The sequence below is a fragment of the Oncorhynchus tshawytscha genome, linkage group LG01 (genome assembly GCF_018296145.1).
Source record: "Oncorhynchus tshawytscha isolate Ot180627B linkage group LG01, Otsh_v2.0, whole genome shotgun sequence".
Taxonomy (NCBI): Eukaryota; Metazoa; Chordata; class Actinopteri; order Salmoniformes; family Salmonidae; genus Oncorhynchus; species Oncorhynchus tshawytscha.
Genome location: NC_056429.1, coordinates 84,646,851 through 84,673,110, shown reverse-complemented (window position 1 = coordinate 84,673,110; position 26,260 = coordinate 84,646,851). Strand labels below are relative to the sequence as shown.

Here is a 26,260-nt window from a genome sequence, read left to right as displayed (position 1 = left end):
ATTTTGCCAATTGGCCTGGACCCCTTTTACTACACGGAGCCCTGCTGATCCATCACGACTGGTCTGCCGACGTAACTGCACGAGGGGGCTACAACAGATTTCTTTTCAGTTGCGATGTCCCTCTAAGGCCCCTCTGCTAGCTTGCTATCCCCAGCCCGCTAGCTGTTTGAATCGCCGTGTCTCCAGCCCGCCTAGTTACTCACTGAACCCCTATGATCACTCAGCTACGCATGCCTCTCCCTAATGTCAATATGCCTTGTCCATTGCTGTTTTGGTTAGTGATTATTGTCTTATTTCACTGTAGAGCCTCTATCCCTGCTCAATATGCCTTAGCTAACACTTTAGTTCCACCTCCCACACATGCGGTGACCTCACCTGGTTTACCTCACCTTCACCACCTGGGGGTGGCCCGTCAAAAGGTCCAGGACCCAATTGCACAGGGCGGGGTCGAGACCCAGAGTCTCGAGCTTAATGACGAGATTGGAGGGTACTATGGTGTTAAACTCTGAGCGGAAGTCAATGAACAGAATTCTTACATAGGTATTCCTCTTCTCCAGGTGGAATAGGGCAGTGTAATGGCGATTGCATCGTCAGTGGACCTATTGGGGCGGTAAGCAAATTGGAGTGGGTCTAGGGTATCAGGTAGGGTGGAGGTGATATGATCCTTGACTAGTTTCTCAAAGCACTTCATGATGACAGAAGTGAGTGTAATGGGGTGATAGTAATTTAGTTCAATTACCTTTGCTTTCTTGGGAACAGGAACAATGGTGGCCATCTTGAAGCATGTGGGGACAACACACTGGATAGGGATTGGTTGAATATGTCCCTAAACACACCTGCCAGCCTACAAATCGATTCTGCTCCAGAGTACAGGCCTCGTTGCAATGCTCATTCCTTCGACGATAAACATGAATCCGACCATCACCCCTGGTGAGACAAAACTGCGACTCGTCAGTGAAGAGCCCTTTTTGCCATTCCTGTCTGGTCCACCGACGGTGGGTTTGTGCTAGAGGTCGACCGATTAATCAGAATGGCCAATTAATTAGGGCCGATTTCAAGTTTTCATAACAATCGGTAATTTATGATAAAATGTTAATATATTTAAAACATTAAATATATTTTCTTGAATTACAATGATTTCATTTTCAGACAAAGTGGATGATACTACCTCCTATAAATATTACTGCTTATACAAATTTGTATTCCTAAAAATGTGCCTTTTGAAGTGAACAAGCAATTACCCAGTTAGTGTCTTCCTCATTATTGTCCACCTCCCCACAGAAGCGGCATAGTTGGCTCAGGTCATGTAGCAAAACATGTCAAGTAGTCTATACATCTCTACATGTATTTTTCAGAGCAAACGGAACAGGGGAATAGTAATAGGTTTCTTGTAACATAATTATTTAAATGCATGTGTTTTAGTGACCATCTAGTCAGAAGTTGGATCAATGATAACCTTGAAAGATCCTTATAAATGTTTATTTTATCTACAATTATATTGAATTATAAATTGAACATACCAGTGTTGGAGGAGAGTGACTGCTATTTCTTCTCTCATGATAACATCTTTGACCGTATTTGAAAAGGATCAGGGGAGAATCAATGTACCTTTAGCACATCAAATATTTCTGAAGTCATCAGTTTGTACAGTATATGCTGAAACCATAAATACATATTATGGTAGATGTCGTATTACATGATAATCTACCGTGTTCTATGTAACATATACAGTCAATTATATGCAATATGTAGAAAACTGCTACCTAACCTGTTCACTGCTAGAGTAAAAGCACAACAAACATGTTTTTATTATAAACATAGAGCAACATGTAGAAGTGTATTCCAAGACCAAAAGTAAATCAGAATCAAAGTGGTTAGGTGGTTATTGAATCAGCATTTACAAACAGCAAGGGACTTTGCAGTTATGATGCCTGCAGCTCAACTCATTCAACCAATTAGGCAACCGTACACAGCAAAGTCTTGGTGATTGTCCACTGAATTATTAAGGAGAAGACAACTTCAAGATTGACACAATTGTAGATCACAGAAAAAGAAAAACAGTACATTACTTTATCCAGACCAAGAGGTATTAAGGAGCTGGTCATTTTCTGGGCCTGTAGGCTAGAATTAAAATCATGAACATAATGTGAGCTGCAATAGGGAGGCCATCCAGGGTGCAAATCAGTGGAGGGGAATCTGAGAATGCAGGGATTCCAGCAGGGTGTGAGTTGAGGTAGTCAAATCTGGAGCTGACAAGGCTCTGACTGAGCATCTTGGGGAAATCGCTAGATGGTGTGGAAGAAGAAGCAGAACGTTCATGTTAGGGCTAAAATGTAAATGACGTGATCATCTCGGATTATCTAACATCTGAGAATGGGCAGGCATTCCCTCGTATGAAGAGCATCTACATCTTGCTGATTATGTGCTGTCATCCAGGTGGAAATGTCACCTGAATATCTGATGTAGGAAAAGAGATAAGAGATAAGTTGAGTGTCCTGTGGATATGTACTGTACATCTGTGTATGTGTATATATATATCTTGGTATATATTTTTATTATTATTATCATTATTGTGTTTTGTGGTTGAGGGAGGTTGATGGGGATGGTGGAAGTGCTAGGGGTGTCCTATTGAGGGCAAAGGGACCTATTGGGGAGGGGATTCTTCTTGGAGGCACATTCAGTCATAGTTTTGTTTATTATATTATTATACTTTTCCCCCCTTTTTTTCTGTTATTATAACAGTTTACTGTGATTATGGATATACACTCATGTTGACTTATATATTTGAACTTTATTTTTTTGCTCAGAGTACAAATGTTTGATTTATTATTTTTATTATTTGATTTATTATTATTATTATTATTACTACTGTACCTACATTCTTAAAAACGAAAACAGAAAAAGTGTAAAAAAAATGTAGGAAAAGCACTATGGGATGGGGGGATTGAGGAATGGGTAGAGAGAACAGTAGAGGGCTCTGAAAACTATTATGGCTGAAATAGCCACTTCCTTTTGTGACTAGAGTCTAATACTTCCTGTGGCACACATCAGGGGGCATGATAGGTCACCAAATGATTCTGAAGTGTGCCAGGCCTTGCAGTCCCAAGAAGGAGGGAGGGGTGATTTTGGCCGACAAGAAAATGGCCTTGCCAAAATCCTCCCACCCTTCTAATTTCCTTAATTTTGTGGCTAAAGTCAAATAGTTCCCGTGGCACACACTACTGGTCAACATGAGCTACCAAAAGGATTCTGAAGTGTGTCAGGCCTTGCAGTCCCAAGATAGAAGGGGGGAGAGAATTTCCGCCAGCAAGAAAATAGCCTTGCCAAAATCCTCCCTTCTAATTTCCATAATTTTGTGGCTAGAGTCAAATACCTTCTGTGGCACGGCACACATCAAAGTAAAATACTTTCTATAGAAAAACGTTTAGGCAACTGAAATGAATAATTGATGTGTGTTATATTAAATATAGAGGAAGGAGTCAAATGTAGGCAAGCAATAAACATTTCAGAACAACTACTAGTCGAATAAGACATGTGAGAGATAATGAATTTTAGCAAATAGATGTATTTAGACTAATACACTTGAAACAAATAGCCAAACCGAAAGCTGCAGACATTACCCGTGCCTCGCCCGCGATCAAGCCGAGATAAATAATTAAATGAAACGCAGCATAACGTGTTCAGAAATCTCAAAGAGCAACAAGTCGCAGCAATGGAGAATTGAGTGCGTGCGCGTTCACGCGAAAGAGGGGTGTCTGGTAGGGGGAGTTTATCGGCACAACCCGGCCATCGACAAGTGCCAATATACCCTCCAAACACCTGCTTTTCCGGCATTATCACTTCATAAATGCATAACCATACCTAGCGGACTGATGCGATGTCATTGCTGTCTGGAAGTAATTTTACAACATTTATGAATCTATTAATCTTGTTTACATACAAAAGTAATGGTACACGATAGCGTGGCCGAGCGGTCTAAGGCGCTGGATTAAGGCTCCAGTCTCTTCGGGGGCGTGGGTTCGAATCCCACCGCTGTCAGGAATATTTTTCGGATCGCGGGCTCTATTTCGGCAGTCCAGTGAGTTGAAAATCGCTACAGGGGCATAAATCCTTATGGATTACATTAAACATTTTAACACAATCTCATGTTAAACGCCTTTGCGACATCTGTAGGCTAAAACGTAAACCTTTTATCGCTTTGCATTGTGGGAATCCAAATAGCAGCTCCTCCCCACGTGTCTCTGTGGAGCCAAGCAACGACATGGCAGCGCTCAGATAGCCACCGTTACTCACTTCTTTAAAGCTCGATCACCTGAAGTATTTCAACATAGCAAAGCCATTAACATACGTCAATGAAATAAACTGAGGGGAACGGTGAAGTGTGCAGGTGAGATCTAGCCCTTAACTTTTATTGAAATACAGGGAAAACTCACAAAATCGAGGCCTGGCAAATGACTTCCAATTATATTTGATAGCTTGCAAGCTAGAGTTTCGAGCAAACGTTAGCCAACACAACCGGGTAAATTGCTAGCCAGTACTCAAGTAAACAGCCATATCTAAAGATTTAGCTGGTTAACCATATCATGAGATATAGCTAGTTAGCCATAATTACTTAACGTTATAGATTTTTTTTAACGTGTTACTCGTTATTTTACGGATTAGTTTTGTTTTTAGCGTTGGTTTGGCTCAAACGGTTTGATTGAATAAGTAGCTCACCAACACAGCCGCTATGCTACTTGTCACGTTGTCAAATGTAAATTAGCTAACTAATGTACGGTAGCTAGTTAATTTAGCGATCTTAAACTTACAATGAACTGCGAGGACTACTCACAATAAAATGCATTACTTGGTGGTGGGCTGTTAGATGAATGGTTAGATTTCTTCAAGACGATCGATCTGAGGGAGGTGCTGTTTTTTTGTTTAACATTTTGTGCATATGTATTTCTTATAAACATCCGTTTGTTGGCAATGTCAATTCTTACACATTTAAAAAAAATACTTACTTTTATGTTCGCTAGCAGGATAGGCAAACGCCGCAGAGTACTACCGAGCAACTCGTAATATCATGTACGTTACTATTACAGATAGAACAAAGAGACAGATTTCACCGGATGTATAATTGTGAAGCATCCGCTTGGCGTTTCCATTCGCTACCAAATATGGGAGAAGATGGAACAAACTTGATTTTGGTTAACACTCTGCTAATTTTCTCACCGATGAAACATTTGATCTATACAATTTTCTGTTCCCAAAACTATAATATGTTACGAACAGAGTGGACTTTACCCTTTGCCAAAGTTTTTTAAAAATTGTTTAGGAGTACCAAGGCGAATTGAGTTGTTGCACACGCTCACTTCAGAGTATGCGTTCCTTAACATAAATATGCAAATAGTGGTAGAACGCGCAAATAGGATCTTGCTAGCTCGTGCTTGGCTCTGCCCACCTTGCTTGGTCTGCCAACTATGACTCAAATGACCCATTTGAAACAACAGGCTGGGGTCTCTTGGCTTCGGTATAACAAATCTTTGGTAGTAGCTCTGCTGATCACATCTGCCAATCACGTTATCCATATTTATCCGTATTTAAGATAGTAGACAGATCTACGTCAGATGAACTGTTATCAGTGTGTCTTTTTCTTGTTGTAATCAAACTATTCAGTTATAGAAACGTGATATATATATATATATATATCACGTTTCTATATCATTTTCACCAGGTAAGCCAGTTGAGAGCAATTTTATATTTTTTTTATTTAACCTTTATTTAACCAGGTAGGCTAGTTGAGAACAAGTTCTCATTTGCAACTGCGACCTGGCCAAGATAAAGCATAGCAGTGTGAACAGACAACACAGTTACACATGGAGTAAACAATTAACAAGTAAATAACACAGTAGAAAATAAAAAGAGAGTCTATATACATTGTGTGCAAAAGGCATGAGGAGGTAGGCGAATAATTACAATTTTGCAGATTAACACTGGAGTGATAAATGATCAGATGGTCATGTACAGGTAGAGATATTGGTGTGCAAAAGAGCAGAAAAGTAAATAAATATAAACGGTATGGGGATGAGGTAGGTCAAATTGGGTGGGCTATTTACCGATAGACTATGTACAGCTGCAGCGATCGTTTAGCTGCTCAGATAGCAGATGTTTGAAGTTGGTGAGGGAGATAAGTCTCCAACGTCAGCGATTTTTTTATTTATTTATTTTAATTAATTTTTTTAAATATATTTTTTTAATCATTTTTTAAATCTTTTTTTTTTTGCAATTCGTTCCAGTTCACATTTACAACTGTGACCTGGCCAAGATAAAGCAAAGCAGTGCATCAGAAACAACAGAACATGGTATAAACAAACGTATAGCCAATAACAATTGAAAAATCTGTATACAAAGATAGACGGCATCCAATTTGTTGAGTAGAGTGTTGGAGGCTATTTTGTAAATGACGAAGTCAAGGATCGGTAGGGTGGTCAGTTTTACGAAGGTATGTTTGCAGGCATGAGTGAAGGAGGCTTTGTTGCGAAATAGGAAGCTGATTCTAGATTTAATTTTGGATTGGAGATGCTTAATGTGAGTCTGCAAGGAGAGTTTACAGTCTAGCCAGACACCTAGGTATTTGTAGTTGTCGATGAAGACGGCTTCACAGTATTGTCTCTTGTCGATGGCGGTTATGATATTGATACTGTCAATGTAAGCTGTAAAATTACTCCCAATTTAGAACTCAGTAATTTAGCTAGCTTGCTGACGTCCCACATAGGAGCAAGAGGTTAACTAGCTAGTTCCAACAAGTATATCTGTTGCTTGCAAGCAGGGGCAGATGGCTGTATCACTAGCTAATGTCATTCTGGGGCAAGGAGCGTTTTGACAAAACGGGTGGCACTGTGATAGACGGCATCCAATTTGTTGAGTAGAGTGTTGGAGGCTATTTTGTGAATGACATCGCCGAAGTCAAGGATCGGTAGGATGGTCAGTTTTACGAAGGTTCTCGTCTCTGGACCACACGCGGCTTAGATTGCATTCTGCTAAGGCACTTGTTGCTCTCTACATCGGTCAGTTACATTGGTGACCAGGGGAGGTCCTTTCGATACGCCTATGGGGCCTGGGCACATGCATGCTCCTGAGGAGAAAGGGTAATACTGCATGAGTTGATGACAGTTTGATGGTCTCCATCAGAAGTCCAGGCTTTTGGCGTAGATTGTAAAGTGCTCATTTCTGGATTGCAGTATTTTAAGATTGTGCCCCCCACGGCACTTGATATACACTGAGTGTACAAACATGAACACCAGCTCTCTCCATGACATAGACTGACCAGTTGAATCCAGTTGAAAGCTTATTGATGTCACTTGTTAAATCCACTTCAATCAGTGTAGATGAAGGGGAGGGGACCGTTTAAAGAAGGAATTTAAAGCCTTGAGACAATTGAGACATGGATTGTGTATGTGTGCCATTCAGAGGGTGAATGGGCAAAACAACAGATTTAAGTGCCTTTGAATGGGATATTGTACTAGGTGACAAGCAACACTGCTGGGTTATCATGCTCAACAGTTTCCTGTGTATATCAAGAATATTCCACCACCTAAAGGACATCCAGCCAACTTGACAAAACTGTGGGAAGCATTGGTGTCAACATGGGCCAGCTTTCGTCACCTTGTAGAGTCCATGCTCCGACAAATTGAGGCTGTTCTGAGGGCAAAAGGGGTACAACTCAATATTAGGTTCACTATATTTAGATATTTCAAATACTGCCTGAGACACCTTTGCTATTTGTCTCCGTACTCAATAAATGGGGTAACACTTTCTGATGGTGTTATTTGTTTGAATTCATATGAAACGTACATTATGGAAAACCTGTCTCGCACTGTCATGATTAGTAGAATAATGAATGTATTGGCAAGACTTTGGCACTGACGACATTTAGGTTAGTAGGAAAGTTAATCATTTAAACACTTAAATATACTCACATTTAGTATTTCACTTTCATTTCCCAACAGTTTTTTTCTATAATCCTACAGGCTCTATATTATTCTCCGTATCTTATATTCTAATGCATCCAACATTATGCATGTCCACCATGGTATTGGAGAACACTCATCTTATTACAGAGCACTTTGTACAACTGTTTTTAGAGAAGATTATATTGCAAGGTATGCTATGTGTGTAGGCTATGCCATCTGTATTGGCTAATATGCACATGACACACACCCCTTTCCATCTACATGCATTTATTTGGGTTTCTATGCAAAGTACAGTGTCTTCAGAAAGTAATCAGGCCCCTTGACCTTTTTCAACATTTTGTTACGTTTACAGCCTTGTTCTAAAATGGATTAAATAAATACAAATCCTCAGCAATCTACACACAATACCCCATAATCACAAAGCCAAAAGTTTTTGGTTTTTTTTCCGCAAATGTATTAAAAATTAACATACCTTATTTACATAAGTAATTCAGATCCTTTGCTATGAAAATTGAGCTCAGGTGGATCCTGTTTCCTTTGATCATCATTGATGTTTCTATAACTTGATTGGAGTCCATGTGTGATAAATTCAATTGATTGGACATGATTTGGAAAGGAACACACCTGTCTATATAAGGTCCCACACTTGACAGTACAGGTTCAGAGTAAAAACAAGCCATGAGGGTCGAAGGAATTGTCCATAGAGCTCCGGGACGATTTGGGGAAGGGTGCCAAAAAATGTCTGAAGCATTGAAGGTCCCCAAGAACGCAGTGGCCTCCATCATTCTTAAATGGAAGAAGTTTAGAACCCCCAAGACTCTTCCTAGAGCTGGCTGTTAGGCCAAACTGAGCAATCAGGGGAGATGACCAAGAACCTGATGGTCACTCTGACAGAGCTCCAGAGTTCCTCTGGAGATAGGAGAACTCTCTAGGAGGACAACCATCTCTGCAGCACTCTACCTATCAGGCCTTTATGGTAGAGTGGCCAGACTGATGCCACTCCTCAGTAAAAGGCACATGACAGCTCGCATGGAGTTTGCCAAAAGGCACCTAAAGACTCTGACCATGAGAAACAAGATTCTCTGGCCTGATGAAACCAAGATTGAACTCTTTGGCCTGAATGCCAAGCGTCATGTCTGGAGGAAACCTGGCACCATCCCTACGGTGAAGCATGTTGTTGGTGGCATCATCATCTGTGGAGATGTTTTTCAGGGGCAGGGACTGGGAGACAAGTCAGGATTGAGACAAAGAAGAACCGAGCAAAGTACAGAGAGATCCTTGATGAAAACATGCCCCAGAGCGCTCAGGACCGCAGACTGGGGTGAAGGTTCACCTTTCAACAGGACAATGACCCTAAGCATACAGCCAAGACAATGCAGGAGTGGCTTCAGGACCAGTCCATGCATGTCCTTGAGTGGGCCAGCCAGAGCCTGGACTTAAACCTGATCAAACATCTCTGCAGAGACCTGAAAATAGCTGTACAGTAATGCTCCCCATTCAACCTGACAGTGCTTGAGAGGATCTTCAGATCTGCAATACCCAAGAGGACTCTGATGCTGTAATCGCTGCCAAAGGTGCTTCAACAAAGTACTGAGTAAAGGCTCTGAATACTTATGTAAATGTGATATTTCTGTTTTATTATTTTAAATAAATTTGGTAGAATTTCTAAAAACCTGTTTTTGCTTTGTCATTATGGGGTAGTGTGTGTGTGTGGATTGATGAGGGGGGCGAAAACAATTGAATACATTTTAGATTGAGGCTGTAACGTAACAAAATGTGGAAATGTCAAGGGGTCTGAATACTTTCTGAAGGCACTGTATATGATTGAATGTTTCTTCAAGCCTGCCGGTACAGTGCATTCGGAAAGTATTCAGACCCCTTTTTCCAAATTCTGTTCTAAATTGATTAAATTTTGTTTTTTTCTTCGCCAATCTACACACAATACCCTATAATGATAGCTTTTTTTTTTTTTTTTTTTTTTTTACAAAGGTATTCAAAAGCCTGATTTGGTTGAGTGCTGCTGAGGTTTCTAGAAGGTTCTCGAATGTCGACAGAGGAACTCAGGAGCTCTGTCAGTGACCTTCGGGTTCTTGGTCACAAGCCTGACCAAGACCCTTATCCCCCGATTGCTCTAGGAGTCTTGGTGGTTCCAGACTTCTTCCATATAAGAATAATGGAGGCCACTGTGTTCTTCTGGGCCTTCAATGCTGCAGACATTGTTTTGGTACCCTTCCCCAGATCTTTGCCTCAACACAACCATGATTCAAAAATGTAATTTACTGACAGAGATGGCTAATGAAACACATTGACTAGCCTAGCTGGCTACTGTAAATGTCAAACTGACTTTTTGCTAGCTTTCAATAAATTGGCTAAGTGGTCAAGACACAATTCGTATTGCATGCTGCGTATTTCAAGTGCACTCAAACAGATATTTATCTTATTTCAGTCTGGGAGCTAGCTATATCTGTTCCTCTTCATCAGACAGCAGCTTGTGTTTTCAGAAGAAACTGTTTACGTTTTAGATTGAAGCAGGCCATTGGCTGGGGTTTGATCAACTTCCAAGTTTTCAGCTTCGGCCCACAACTTATACACGTTACATCATTGCACAAGTGTTAGCTAGCAAGCTAAATGGCTAAAATAGCCATGTTGCTGATGTGATGTGTCTGTCTAACGAGCTCGATGGTACTGGAATGTCAGAGTTTTGAATGATGTTTTGACTGCTAGCTAGATAGCCAGTGTCACTGTTTCTGGCTCACGCAACATTAGCTATTAACAATTCCTTTAACGTTAAATTTACTTACTGTCCTATTATGTCACCATATGTTGGCAGCCTCACTCGGACACACACTCACATCAGACAATAGTCACAAGCATAGTTATAAAAATGAGCTGTGTGTGCGGTACGTAGGCTGATGTGATTGGTCAAAAGACCAAATAGTGAATAATTGCTCAGAATTGGGCAACCTGGCTCAACACAGCCATAGTAATGAGTAGTGACACTGTATTTACGTTGCTACTTATCTACCCCTGTTAGTTTGTCGGTCACTCAGCATCACTGTTATTCTAGGTTGGCTCTCCGGAGGTCTCCTGCTGCTCTTCTATGACATCTCCCCCTCCCCTCACCATGGCCAGCGGGGAGGACGATGACCCCGTCATACAAGAGGTGAGTGACCAGTTTCCCCAGCACTCCTGTTTACCAGTCTATTTCTTCCCAAACCTAGGTTTTATCATTTTGGCGAAAAAGATGAGTGATGGAAAGAATTTGAACCCAAGATTCCTCTCTTTCTGTTTCTTTTAGATTGATGTATACCTGGCCAAAAGCCTTGCGGACAAGCTCTATCTGTTCCAGGTAGGTTCTGCATCTATTCTGCAACAAGCTGTATGGATTTGATATGTTCCTGGTTAAGATCTTGTACAGCTATCTTATCTTAATTTCTCTTGTTTTTTTTCTCCTTCATAGTATCCAGTACGCCCTTCCTCTATGACCTATGATGATATCACTCATCTGTCTGCCAAGATCAAGCCCAAGCAGCAGAAGGTGTGACTGGGCTCCCTTGTTTAAGAGATTTTCATCTCATATGGATATCCATCTCATTTGGACACACCTACTCATTCCAGTTGTTTTTCTTAATGTTTACTATTTTCTACATTGTAGAATAATAGTGAGGACATCAACATTATGAAACAACACATGGAGTCATGTAGTTACCAAAAAAGTGTTAAACAAATCTAATTGTATTTTCTATATGAGATTCTTCAAAGTAGCCACCCTTCTTCATGAGGTAGTAATTTCAATTAGCAGGTGTGCCTTGTTAAAAGTTAATTTCCAATGCGTTTGAGCCAATCAGTTGTTGGTAAAAGACCCAAGTCCATATTATGGCAAGAACAGCTCAAATTATTATAATTTTTTATCCTTTTTATTTAACTAGGCAAGTCAGTTAAGAACAAATTATTATTTACAATGACAGCCTACCGGGGAACAGTGGGCCTTGTTCAGGGCCAGAACGACAGAATTTTACCTTGTCAGCTCGGGGATTCGATCCAGCAACCTTTCGGTTACTCCCAACACTAACCACTAGACTAACTGCCGCCCCAAATAAGCAAAGAGAAACGACAGTTTATCATCACTTTAAGACATGAAGGTCAGTCAATGGGGAAAATTTAAGAACTTTGAAAGTTTCTTGAAGTTCAATCTCAAAAACCATCAAGCGCTATGATGAAACTGGCTCTCTTGTGGACAGCCACAGGAAAGGAAGACCCAGAGTTACCTCTGCTGCAAAGGATATGTTCATTAGAGTTACCAGCCTCAGAAATTGCCATGCAAATAAATTCTTCAGAGGTCAAGTAACAGACACATCTCAACATGAACTGTTCAGAGACTGCGGGAACCAAGCCTTCATGGTTGAATTGCTGCAAAGAACCAACTAAAAGACACCAATAAGAAGACTTTCTTGGGCCAAGAAACATGAGCAATGGACATTCGACTGGTGGAAATCTGTCCTTTGGTCGGATGAGTCCAAATGTGAGATTTTTGGTTCCAACCACCGTGTCTTTGTGAGAAGCAGAGTAGGAGAACGGATGATTTCCGCATGTGTGGTTCCCACCAGGAAGCATGGTGGAGGTGGTGTGATGGTGCTTTGCTGGTGACACTGTCAGTGATTTATTTAGTATTCAATGCACACTTAACCAGCATGGCTACCACAGCGTTCTTCAGCGATATGCCATCCCATCTGGTTTCCGCTTAGTGGAACTATAATTTGTTTTTCAACAGGACAATGACCCAACACACCTCCAGGCTGTGTAAGGCTATTTGACCAAGAATGAGAGTGATGGAGTGCTGCATCAGATGACATGGCCTCCACAATCACTTGACCTCAACCCAATTGAAATGGTTTGGGATGTGTTCAACCGCAGAGTGAAGGAAATGCAGCCAACAATTGCTCAGCATATGTGGGAACTCATTCCAGGTTAAGCTGGTTGAGAGAATGCCAAGAGTGTGCAAAGCTGTCATCAAGGCAAAGGGTGGCTACTTTGAAGAATCTAAAATCAAAAATGTATTTTGATTTGTTTAACACTTTTTTGGTTACTATATGATTCTATGTGTTGTTTCATAGTTTTTGATGTCTTCACTATTATTGTACAATGTAGAAAATAGTTTTAAAAAATAAAGGAAAAACCCTTGATTTAGTTGGTGTGTCCAAACTTTTGACTGGTACTGTATGAAGGACAAACCATATTATCCATCTTCCCTAGCCTGTCCTATTATTAAACAATATCCTCAGTTTATCATTTGTGTCTTTGTGTAGGTGGAGTTGGAGATAGCCATCAACACTCTGAGTCCTAACTACTGTCGAAGTAAAGGCGAGCAGATTGCCCTCAATGTGGACGGAACCACCTCAGAGGACTCCAACACCTACTCTGTGTGAGTGCACTACATGCAGTGGTTGCTCCACTGGAAGTTTTGCGATTATGCTATGGTACTTAGGGGTCATTTTTTGGTTAACTACGGTACCCTGCGTCACCGCTTCATTGCTCCAGACCAGCACAAGGGGGAGTTAGAGCACTGTATATGCTTTTGGGTCCTACTGTGTCTCTAACTAACAATGAATGGGCGACATAAACCTAAATAGTAACTGATAATTGTGCACAACTTCAGTATTACTTACTAAAACTGTTGTTACACTAAGGTTTTTATTTTATTAGGATTATTTTGCTCTTACTGTGGTACTGTAGACCACTCCCGACCGGGCATGTTATACAGCACTTGAGTGGTGCAACGGTCTAAGACACTGCATAGCAGTGCAAGCTGTGTTGCTACAGATGCTGGTTAAATACCCGTTCCGGCCTCGATTGGGATGACTGTAGGTTTTTGGTTTCTCTCCCTTTAAAAACAGAAATGAATCATTCTAAATAACAAACTGGCTTTATTTACAAATTAGTAACAATGTCTCACCCCATGTTCAAGATTGGCCTTTTTCTCCCTCATTTTACATTATTTGAAAACAAAATCATCTCCAAATTTTTTTTTTTTTTAAACAAAGCAATTCATTATTATTCATTTATAATTATATAAAAGCCCCTTGGATATTCTCACAGATATATTATTGACCCTGTTATTAGCAGGACAATATATATTGGTCATGGCTCCTGTGTGGCGCAGAATGGGATTGCTCTGCAGTTCTCCAGCTGTATCCATGGAAAGTGCGCAAGGTTCAAGGGATGAGGGCAGGGGGCACATGATGAGCCGTAGAGCCGGGCACAGAAGACAGACTTAGCCCATGGGGAACGGAGGAGGAGAGGTGGACCCCCACCCTGCCACACTGGGTAGCAAAGAGCAACACTATAAGGGGTGTTGCACTAATAATGGTGCTGACTAAAGAAACGTTCCTGCTGTTCTAGCAGGTAGCTGGACAATAGACTGGCCTAGATGTTTTTCTAAGTTAGGTTCGTAGTAGTTGGGTGTTGGTTAGACTAAAATGATGGTGTATAAATGTTAGTGTAACCTTTATTTAACTAGGCAAGTCGGTTAAGAACAAATTCTTATTTACAAGGACAGCCTACTCCCTCCTCAACGCCAGGGAATTGAACCACGGTCTCCCACGTGCCCGCATGACACAGGGATCATTTAGCTCAATAGTCCAGCACTGAAGCCTACTCCCGACCGTCACGATGTACAGCACCATATTTTACGTTCCATCCTAACAGGAACCCAGAGGGTTTTTCATTTTTCTTGGAGTAGAAACACCATAATATTAATCAAATGAATTAAGCAAAATTTCTTAAAATCAGTCCCATGTACTATGTATATAAATGTAAATCTCCCGCAGGCCAGATTGAATTGGCTCATATGCTGCCCACCCATGACTTTGTACACTTTGTGTTGGTTCATTTCTTAGTACTCTGTGTTAGTTTCATTTGTGTATGTCATCTGTCATATGCTGTGTCTGTGACATGCTGGTCATTCATCAATCTCCTTGCAGGAAGATGATGGACAAGCAGACGTTCACATCCATCCAGTCCACGACCAACACCTCCAGATACGCTGCTGCCATCTTCAGGAAAGGTAGCTGTGTTTCTGTACATTCATATCCATCAGCACTGACATTGCTCTCCTGCGTGTGTTCATGTTAGTCTTGATATCTAAATGTTTGTCTCTGACTCGGTGTGATGTCACTGATGGGTGTTGATGATGTCATCAGGTGAGCTCCACATCACGCCGCTGCAGGGCATCCTCCAGATGCGACCCAGCTTCTCCTATCTGGACAAGGCTGACTGCAAACACAGAGAGCGGGAGGCCGCTAACGAGGGGGGAGACTCCTCTCAGGACGAGGCAGATGAAGATGTCAAGGCCGTCACTGTAAGGAAACACACACAATAACAATCACAATTCACACAAAATGGCCCTCTTAAATTAATTGTTGAGCTCTGTTTTCTTTGTCAGTATTGGGATGGTCAAATTAAACCTGTCTCTTTCCTCTAGGTGAGGTTTTCCCGTCCTGAGTCGGAGCAGGCTCGTCAGAGGCGTATCCAGTCGTATGACTTCCTTCAGAAGAAACAGGCAGAGGAATCCTGGGTCCACCTGCACTACCACGGCCTCAATGTACGGGGGCGCTCTCACACACTGTTTTATGTGACCTCTGTTCATCCAAGTCACAGCCAATCTCAACTTATCACCTACTTTGTGTGTGTGTGTGTGTGTTTAGGACGGGCGTTCGGACCACGAGAAGCTATATCTGTACTGCCAGGCTATGGGAGGTTCCGAGAACACAGAACTGGTGAAAACTCCAAAGTGAGTGCTAACACGTAGTGTCCCTATTTGAAAGTGAGTACTAACACGTAGTGTCCCTATTTGAAAGTGAGTACTAACACGTAGTGTCCCTATTTGAAAGTGAGTACTAACACGTAGTGTCCCTATTTGAAAGTGAGTACTAACACGTAGTGTCCCTATTTGAAAGTGAGTACTAACACGTAGTGTCCCTATTTGAAAGTGAGTACTAACACGTAGTGTCCCTATTTGAAAGTGAGTACTAACACGTAGTGTCCCTATTTGAAAGTTGCTTTTGTGTCATTCCTTCTCTCTTTTCTCCTGATCCCTTTATTCATCCCTCCTGCTCCCTTTATTCATCTCTCTCCCTCTTTTCTCCCGCTCCCTTTTCATCCCTCTTTTCTCCCGCTCCCTTTATTCATCCCTCTCCCTCTTTTCTCCCTCAGGGAGTACCTGGCAATGCTCATGCCTCCTGTCGCAGAGGAGAAGATGTAAGTCAAACTTGCATGGTGTGTAATGTATTAAGCCATGTTGTAACATTTCAGGTATGAAACTGATGAGTCCTTGGTGTGTGTCAGTGTGAGGCCCGTAGGTCCCAGTAACATGCTGTCCATGGCCCAGCTCCGGACGCTGCCGCTCGGTGACCAGATCAAGACCCTGATGAAGAACGGTACACTAACCTTGTTACTTTTGCTCCAATAAATCTTTATTTTCCCCAAGGGAAATGTTTTCAAATCAAATGTATTTGTCACATGTGCCGAATGCAACTGGTATAGACTTAACTGTGAATTTGTTGCTTACGAGCCCATGTCCTCCATCTTATTCTTTCCATAATTTCTCTCTTCCCCTCTAGTTAAGGTGATGCCGTTTGCCAACCTGATGGGTTTGCTGACCCCTGGGACAGACTCCACTGCAGTGCTGCGCTGCATCCAGCAGGTGGCGCTACTGGTGCAGGGCAATTGGGTGGTCAAAAGGTGAGACGAGCAGAGCAGGATTGTGGCGGACCAGGTTCACAGATCCAGATTAAATAGATCCAAAAAAGTCTTCCTTCTGGATTAATTATTCAAGATCTAAATGTGTGATTTCATGAACAAAGATTATGCTTGGATACTTAAAAAAAGAAAGAAAAAGATGAACTATTGTCCCAGAAATATTTCAGGTCATGTCCCTGACAGCAGTTGAACACTCTTTTGTTCCTTCAGTGACGTGCTGTATCCTAAGAACAGCTGTAGTCCCCACAGTGGTGTGCCTGCTGAGGTGCTGTGTCGAGGAAGAGACTTTGTGGTGAGTCACACTGTTTATACCCTTACCATATCTCAGAGCAGATCTTCCTGCACAGGTCCACAGTACAATTGTGCATGTTCATTGACAAGAGGTTCAAATTTCAAGACTTCATGGTGAAATTTAAACAGGAATAAAAATATGTTTTGTGTATATATATATATATATGTATATATATATATATATATGTGTGTGTATGTGTGTGTTTTATGTTCTTGTTTCTCTTAGATGTGGAGATTCACTCAGGATCGCTCGGTGATGAGGAAGGAGATTGCAGCCATCATCAAGGTAATCATCAACTGTTTTAAACAGTTCACTGCACCAGGGGTGCTACTAAAGCCACCTGCCGTGTCTCACACCTGGCCAAAGATACCCAATTCAAATACCACTCTATTTAAAGTATATGGTGTAACACACTTCACAAGTGTTCCTATAAGTCAATCAATCAAATGTATTTATAAAGCCCTTCGTACATCAGCTGATATCTCAAAGTGCTGTACAGAAACCCAGCCTAAAACCCCAAACAGCAAGCAATGCATGTGTAGATGCACAGTGGCTAGGAATAACTCCCTAGAAAGGGTGAGACAGTAGGGGTCGGGAGACACTGTGGTCCCTTCCGACGAAACCCCCGGACAGGGCCAAACAGGCAGGATATAACTCCACCCGCTTTGCCAAAGCACAACCCCCACACCACTAGAGGGGTATTTTCAACCACCAACTGAGACAAGGCCGAGTATAGCCCACAAAGATCTCCGCCACGGCACAACCCAAGGGGGGGCGCCAACCCAGACAGGAAGATCCCGTCAGTGACTCAACCCACATGTTTAAATGTTTCAATTTGTTCCTCCCCTCACTAACAGTTACCCCCAGAGGGTGTTACTAAATGTCTGCCCCCCCCCAAAGTTACCTTTGGAGCAGTTGAAGTTGGTGGGAGGAGCTATAGGGGGATGGGCTCATTGTAATGGCTGGAATGGAAATATGAAACGGTATCAAACAAATGGAAACCACATGTTTGACTTTGTTCAATTTATTCCACTCCACCATTACAATGAGACTGTCCTCCTATAGCTCCTCCCACCAGCCTCCTCTGCTTCAGAGGTTGTTGCTAACTATTTGTCCTCCCTGTTATTTCCAGCTCCCCCCGGAGGACGTGAAGGACTTCCTGGAACATATGGCGGTGCCTCGAATCAACCGTGGCTGGGAGTTCCTGTTGCCATGCGACGGTTCCTTCATCAAGAAGCACCCTGACGTGGCCCAGCGGCAGCACATGCTGTGGATGGGGATACAGAGCAAGTAAGACATGACATACGCAAACACACACACATTATCACTCACTGTTTGCCTTGGTAAGGTAACATGGACAGAGACAGTTGATTTTATGTTTCATGTTTTGTTTGCAGATTGGAGAAGGTCTTCACCTTCTCTAAGGATGACCTGGTATCCAAAAAGGACCTAGAAACAGGTGTGTGTGCTTATAGCAGTGTCTTTCTGGCATAATGTGTTTTATAATTGCCTCTAGCTGAAAACTGTTTCTCTGTCCTTTATAGAAACTGTGCACGTGAGTGGCGAGCAGCGGCTGAAGGCTGCCCATGAACGTGCACGGCATAACCAGCCCTCTCTAGAGAAGGACCTGAGCGCTCGTCGACAGGGTGGAGCCGGGGCGAGTGGCGGAACTGGGGTTCGGGTCAAAGAAGAACCTGTCAGTGAAGACGAACCCATGGACTCGTGCTCATCCGTGCACCCTAATGGTTTGGTTAACGGTTACCCCTCATCCTCCGCTACCTGCCCCGCCTCAAACCCTCATAACGGGCACGGCGGGACCCCCACTCCCTCACCGTCCCCTGAGCTGAGGGACTTTGTGTGGAACACGTTCAGGAAGCAGCACGTGCTGACGCTGAGCGAAGTCAAGAGGCTGTTCAACCTCCACCTGGCCTCCCTGCCTCCTGGACACAGCCTGTTCCACTCCATCTCAGACCGCCTACTACAGGATACTATACTGATGAGCCAATGCAAACAGATACTGGTGCCTGTGAGTATTAGACCCTGTCCCTGCTGCATGACTACCATTCCACCAGGGCTCCCTTGGGTTTTGGGTTTTGAAACTGGCATGATAGGGGGTTTGGGGTCAGTTCCTCTGGAAAACAGACAACCCCCTGTGGTACTGGAGAATTTCAGTTAAAGATCGGCCCATTCTTCCACCCGGTGAGTAAGTCTAGATATCCACAGGTAAAGAGCCTCTCCTTGGACTAAAGAGATCAGCTTTTGGCTCCCGGCCAGATTAAACTCAGCCTGCCCGGGTTCTCTTCTCTGCTGCAATGATGGTCTCTTGCTTGCCTCAGGAGTACAGCCATCACCTTTCCTAAACAGAACAACAAACTGTGGTTTTGGTGTGTGATCTATCCCTGTAGCAGCACACCGGCTTTACTCCTGAGGGTAGTAGGTAGGAAGTAGAGAGAGAGCAGTGAGGCGATGGAGGGTTGGCCTTATCAGGTTCAGCTCTCTGATTAGAGCCTGATGGCTGTGTGATTGTAGAATCTAACTGTTCAATTATATTACACCCCACCAGACTGCACTGTACCTTTGGTGAAGCCTACATTTTCCTAATGAGGTGTGGTTCTTTAAACTTTGCTCTCATGGTTGTCTTAATGCCATAGTACTCATCAGAGAAGTAGTTGAATGAACATTGTTAGCATTAATACCATGACACTGCTACCTATTGTATACAGGTCTGAGACACTGCTACCTATTGTATACAGGTCTGAGACACTGCTACCTATTGTATACAGGTCTGAGACACTGCTACCTATTGTGTGGATAAGGAGCAAGTCTCCCTCTGAGTATCAAATCCCCTTTTTCAACCTGGCTTAGGTTCTTATCCCCCTTGCGCTCCTCGGGATGTTGTAGGATTTAGATCCTGGAAGGAGGAATGAGGTAGGGAGGTATGAGGGGTTGGACGGAGGAAACTGTCCACTGTTAAATAGCTTCTATTATTGGCTGAGAGCACAAAGCCTATTACCGTTCCAGGAGGAGTTAACCATTAAGCCCTGTGTAGAATTTGCCTGTACACACACATCTAGGTTCAGATCCCACTCCCCAGATACGGACTAAACAATAGTCCGTCAGATGAATGCAAAACTGACTTTGGATCAGCTTCGAGGGGCAACTTTATCCTATCCCAGCAGAGGTTAATGCTTTCTGGGAGTGGAGAGGGTTGAATCAGGGATTTGCTTAATGGTCTTGGGATGGATTAGAGATCCCGTTACATTTACATGTTGGTCATTTAGCAGATGCTCTTATCAAGAGTGACTTAGTCATCTTCTTAACACAGCACGCCTGTTTTGTTTTGTTGAGATTGGGAATAACTTAATCCAAAGTGTAGCTTCTTGTAATATAAGGTATCCCGTGTCTGTAGAGCCCAGTGCTATAAGACTCTGGGTCACTGCAGGGATTTCACTCCTGTCCCCTCTCCTGCAGTTTCATCAGTTGTCTTTCTCTTCATGTATTTTCATCGGTTTGGTCTCTCTTTTTCCCTGTAGTTTCCAGCCCAGAGCACGGCAGCTGCGGATGAGCAGAAGGTGTTTGTTGTGTGGGAGACAGGAGAGACCTTCGACAAGGTAACAACACCTGGGGTCAGGGTTCTTCTTATAGTCAAGTGTGTAATAATTTTGTTTTCCTTTTCACTCATCATTCCACTTACCCACTGCACCCACTGGATCACTTGTATGCAACCTGTGTTTTGAAATCATGCAGAAATAATCTGATCACATGTCTGCCTTTATAGTGGCTTGTGAAAGTATTCAACCCCTTGGCATTTTTCCTATTTTGTTGCCTTACAACCTGGAATTAAAATGTATTTTTGGGGGTGTTTGTATCATTTGATTTACACAACATGCCTACCACTTTGAAGATGGAAAATATTTTTTTGTGAAACAAACAAGAAATAAGACCAACTGAACTTGTTCGCATAACTATTTACCCCCCCAAAATCAATACTTTGTAGAGCCACCTTTTGCAGCAGTTACAGCTGTAAGTCTCTTGTGGTATGTCTCTAAGCTTGGCACATCTAGCCACTGGGATTTTTGCCCATTCTTCAAGGCAAAACTGCTCCAACTCCTTCAACTTTGCTGTATACCAGCGGAATCCATCCATCTTTAAATCATACCACAGATTCTCAACTGGATTGAGGTATGGGCTTTGTCTAGGCCATTCCAAGACATTCAAATATTTCCCCTTAAACCACTCGAGTGTTGCTTTAGCAGTAAGCTTAGGGTCATTGTCCTGCTGGAAGGTGAACCTCCGTCCTAGTCTCAAATCTCTGGAAGACTGAAACAGGTTTCCCTCAAGAATGTCCCTGTATTTAGCACCATCCATCATTCCTTCAATTCTGACCAGTTTCCCAGTCCTTGCCGATGGAAAAACAGCCCCACAGCATGATGCTGCCACCACCATGCTTCATTGTGGGGATGGTGTTCTCTGGGTGACGAGAGGTGTTGGGTTTGCGACAGACAGCATTTTCCTTGATGTCCAAAAAGCTCATTTGTAGTCTCATCTGACTAGAGTACCTTCTTCCATATGTTTGGGGAGTCTCCCACATGCCTTTTGGCGAACACCATACGTGTTTGCTTATTTCTTTCTTTAAGCAATTGCTTTTTTCTGGCCACTCTCTCTTCCGTAAAGCCCAGCTCTGTGGAGTGTACGGCTTAGTGGTTCTATGGACAGATACTCCAATCTCCGCTTTGGAGCTTTGCAGCTCCTTCAGGGTTGTCTTTGGTCTCTTATTTTTTTTTATTTTTTTTTAGCATTTTCTAATTAAGAACATTCAAAACAAAAATGAAAAGATAGTGACAGTAACAGATGAGCATAATATTTGTATTTTTTTTAAATTATATATACAAAAAACAATAAGTCATTTTTTTTTTTTTAATTAAACAAATAATGAGACATTGCATCATATCTTTGGTGTCTCTGATTAATGCCTTCCTTGTCTGGTCCTTGAGTTTTGGTGGGCGGCCCTCTCTTGGCAGGTTTGTTGTGGTGCCATATTCTTTCCATGTTTTAATAATGGATTTAATGGTGCTCCGTGGGATGTTTAAAAGTTTCTGATATTTTTTTATAACCCAACCCTGATCTGTACTCTACAACTTTGTCCCTGACCTGTTTGGAGAGCTCCTTGGTCTTCATGGTGTCGCTTGCTTAGTTGTGTTGCAGACTCTGGGGCCCTGTCAGAACAGGTGTGTATATTTAGAGATCATGTGACACTTAGATTGCACACAGGTGGACTTTATTTAACTAATAATGTGACTTTTGAAGGTAATTGTTTGCACCAGATCTTATTATGGACTTCATAGCAAAGGGGGTGAATACATGTGCACACACCACTTTTGTTTTTAATTATATTAAAAAAAAAAATTAAACAAATAACCCTTTTCACTTGACCAATTGGGACTATTTTGTGTATGTCCGTTACATGAAATCCAAATGAAAAATCTATTTAAATTACAGGTTGTAATGCAACAGAATGGGCTCCCGTGTGGTGCAGTGGTCTAAGACACCGCATCCCAGTGCAAGAGGCATCACTGCAGTACCTGGTTCGAATCCAGGCTGTATCACATCTGGCCGTGATTGGGAGTCCCATAGGGTGGCGCACAATTGGCCCAGCATCGTCCGGGTTAGGGTTTGGCCGGGGTACGCGGTCATTGTAAATAAGAATTTGTTCTTAACTGACTTGCCTAGTTAAAGGTTCATATTCTTCTTTTTTTTTTACTTAAAAAATAATCATAATAGGAAAAACGCCAAGGGGATGAATACTTTTGCAAGGCACTGTGTGCCCTCCCTTACTTAGTTTCAGAAATGTGGATGTGTTTGAGCTCCCTTTTCATTTTTCTGCCTCTACATTTTAAATCCCCCCCAGCACCGTCAGGTCCTGTATGAGATCTTCATGAAAAACTACCGGGTAAGGAGGAACGTGATCCAGACCAGGCTGACGCAGGAGCTGGGAGACCAGACTACCAAGGCCGACATGGACCGCCTGCTCAAGGTACGACTGGCCTCAGAACAAAGTGTAGAACAGACTGCTGAACAGTATCTAGAACTGGCTTTAGAATAGGTTCTGGAACTATCTTCAGAACGGGTTCTGGAATCTGCTCTAGAGCTGGCATTGAGTAGCTGAGTGGGCTGTAGAAACACCATTTAAAACTGTCTGAAGAATCAGGTGTGGTAATGTTAACCGGTCTGTTTGGTCCTGGCTTGTTAGGAGTGCTGTGTGAGCTTAGGAGGGATGTGGTACCTCAAGGGTACCCTACAGTCCTGACAACATTGAGGACACGCCCCTGTGGCAACCATCACCCAACCAAACCCACTCCCCCAGGGCCTAGTGGGAGGGCTCTGTACGGGGAGGCAGGGCAGGCAGACACACGAACCAATCGCAGCCCTCCTGCCCCCAGCTCTCAGGACCTGGATTGGAGAACTGAGACGTCCATCATCTGCTCCTGTCAGAACATAATGCTTGTTGTTATTGCAGCTGAATAAGTCACTTGAGCATGGTCCAAATGGAGGCGGCCTGGTGGACAGAAGAACCTTCCATATTCACAAGGGCTGGAGCAGGAGCACAGATGTGTGTATTCGAGTGAGACAATACTGAAAAACTAGATTTACTATGCTATTATTTCCCAATCTGTACTTTAGTACCCTAAGAACAGCTCATTGTGCTCTAGTCCAGAACAGGTAAACTTGATTCAACTAATGTGGGTGGGCTGGTTAAGGGCTGAGCACAAATGTGCAGTCCTGGAGGTACTCGAAGAATGGATTAGGGAACACAGTACTATGCCATTGAGAACTAGACTATATTTTGAATTCATAAAGTGACACTTTATTTTGTTTTTGAATTTAATTTATTTTACCAGACTGAGGGTGGTGTTTGTCTAAGGAGTTCAGTTTTATCCTGACGGTGGCCTTTGAGTTGGAAAAGAAACACATTTGAGTCCTTTTACCATTCAGTTTAAGGCCTTAACTAGGGTAGCACATTGCTAGTTTGAGTTGAGTTTTTTCTACTTTTGTTTCTCTTTTCTTGACTTTCATTCAGGGAGAAGGGAGGATTGATAACTTTGGTTTGATATTCACTCCACCCTCTGTCACTGATAAAGGCCATACAGAGCAGGACAACACTGCATCGTGTTGAAGGTTATTTAACAGCTTGTGTTACACAGCTATCAATCAATAGCTGGATCAACCTTATATAGCTACAGGCACTTTAAACTACTGTTGTGAGAGTGAACTAAAAGCAGGGGTTTGCTGAGGTGAATCACAATACAGGAGTGAATTGATGTTGAAGTTATCACAATCATTTAAAACAAAACTGTTTTGACCTGAGGTTTTTTGTGCAAATCCTTAACTGTTAACCCAAAGTTTTACCACAAGGTGGAGGTGAATTTTACTTTCACATGTTCATTTTATATTTGATACAGTTAAACTAGACAGTCAGCGCGGGTAAGGCCTGTTTCGAGTTGCAGAGAAGCACTTGGAAGTGGAACTTCATGGAAAATGTGAATAAAAACTATTGAATGATTGGTTTGCGGTTATTGAATGTCTGGGAGACGAATTAATTTAAAGTTTTGTTGAATTCAAAGGATGCTAATACAATAAAAGTTAAAATATTGTTGGACATAGTTTCAGGCTGTGGAATGTTGTCCCACTCTTCAATGGAGTGAAGTTGCTGGATATTCCAGGAATTGTGAACAGATCCTTGCGACATGGGGCCTGTTTCAGCGTGCATTATCATGCTGAAACATGAGGTAATGGTGGCGGATGAATGGCACGACAATGGTCCTCAGGATCTCGTGACAGTATCTCTGAATTAAAATTGTGTTCATTGCCCATAGCTAATGCCTGCCCATACCATAACTCCACCGCCACCATGAGGCACTCTGTTCACAATGTTGACAACAAACTGTTCGCCCACATGAAGCCATCTGCCCAGTACAGTTAAAACCGGGATTCATCCGTGAAGAGCACACTTCTCCAGCGTGCCATCGAAGGTGAGTATATGCCCACTGAAGTAGGTTACGACGCCGAACTGCAGTCAGGTCACGCCCCTGGTGAGGATGACAAGCACGCAGATGAGCTTCCCTGATGTTTTTTGACAGTTTCTGCAGAAATGTTTTGGTTGTGCAAACCCACAGTTTCATCATTTGTCCAGGTGGCTGGTCTCAGACGATCTCGCAGGTGAAGAATCCGGATGTGGAGGTCCTGGGCCGGCGTGGTTACACGTAGTGTGCTGTTGTGAGGCCAGTTGTACGTACTGCCAAATTCTCTACAACGAAATTGGAAGTGGCTTATGGTACAAAATTAACATTAAATTCTATGGCAACAGCTCTGGCAGACATTCCTACAGTCAGCGTGCCAATTGCACACTTTACATCTGTGGTGTTGTGAGAACTGCACATTTTAGTGTGACCTTTCATTGTCCCCAGTGCAAGGTGCACCTGTGTAATGATCATGCTGTTTAATCTGCTTCTTGACATCACACACCTGTCAGGGGAATAGATTATCTTGGCAAAGGAGAAATGCTCACTAACAGGAATGTATACAAATGTGTGCACAAAATGAGAACTTTTTGTGCTTATGAAATCTTTTATTTCAGCTCATGAATCATGGGACCAACAATTTACATGTTCTGTTTATATTTTTGTTCAGTGTAGTATAAAAAGTATGAGCTGGCGCATACATAGTCATCACCTCTACACAAAATAATTTTCTCTTAACTTTGAATAAACTAAGCTACAAAAAGTCGCACACTCCATATATAACCTCCCAGTAATTTATTGGGTAAAATAAAAGCAATGTTTCGGCATCACTGTGCCTTCAGGTTCACCGAAACGTCAGTGACGTTGGTGTATTTTTTTTTACCCAATAAATTACTGTTGAGGTTATATATATGGAGTGTGGTACTCTGTTTTTATAGCTTACTGTTCTGTGTAGTATAACAGCGGCCGAATTAGACCCAAGAACTTTTTTCTGACATGCTTTTGTTGAAAAGAGCCATTTGGTATTTCATGAAGACAATCAGTGCAACCATCTCTGAAGCATTCCACAACTTTCTGGCCATACAATGTCCAGGATTTTCAGGTGAATATATTTTATCAATGATCTCAAGTGGACTTTATTTGGACATCAGTTATTTTTTGTGGCTATGTTGTATTGCTCAATGAAGATTACAATAATGGAAAACCTGTTCTGGCTGATTTGTCACACACAAGTGGGT

General features: G+C 42.4%; 1 protein-coding gene, 1 long non-coding RNA gene and 1 other non-coding gene across 3 annotated transcripts; 2 read left to right on the top strand and 1 right to left on the bottom strand.

Annotated features, from left to right (window-relative positions):
- Positions 1-1,784: 1,784 nt before the first annotated feature.
- Positions 1,785-5,094, bottom strand: LOC112258430. The gene is made up of 2 exons (XR_002954751.2): positions 5,004-5,094; positions 1,785-2,285 (listed from the first exon to the last, which is right to left on the bottom strand). It is a non-coding gene; the product is annotated as an uncharacterized LOC112258430 (long non-coding RNA).
- trnal-aag lies at positions 3,957-4,038 on the top strand. Its single transcript has one exon. It is a non-coding gene; the product is annotated as a tRNA-Leu (tRNA).
- Positions 4,209-24,564, top strand: LOC112258423 (DNA-directed RNA polymerase III subunit RPC5). The gene is made up of 20 exons (XM_042326734.1): positions 4,209-4,387; positions 11,023-11,118; positions 11,254-11,304; positions 11,416-11,493; positions 13,262-13,377; positions 14,936-15,018; positions 15,155-15,312; positions 15,436-15,555; positions 15,659-15,744; positions 16,167-16,211; positions 16,299-16,390; positions 16,574-16,694; positions 16,923-17,004; positions 17,230-17,289; positions 18,137-18,294; positions 18,402-18,463; positions 18,549-19,030; positions 20,538-20,615; positions 22,913-23,038; positions 23,255-24,564. The coding sequence occupies exons 2-20, from the start codon at positions 11,056-11,058 to the stop codon at positions 23,309-23,311; spliced, it is 2,118 nt and encodes a 705-aa protein (XP_042182668.1). The 5' UTR covers positions 4,209-4,387; positions 11,023-11,055; the 3' UTR covers positions 23,312-24,564.
- The last annotated feature ends 1,696 nt before the right edge of the window (positions 24,565-26,260 follow it).

Coding starts and splice junctions, on each gene's coding strand:
- LOC112258423 (XM_042326734.1), top strand. CDS start 11,056: ATGACATCTCCCCCTCCCCTCACCATGGCCAGCGGGGAGGACGATGAC. Junction 15,556..15,658: donor TGCACTACCACGGCCTCAAT/GTACGGGGGCGC, acceptor GTGTGTGTTTAG/GACGGGCGTTCGGACCACGA. Junction 20,616..22,912: donor CAGGAGAGACCTTCGACAAG/GTAACAACACCT, acceptor AATCCCCCCCAG/CACCGTCAGGTCCTGTATGA.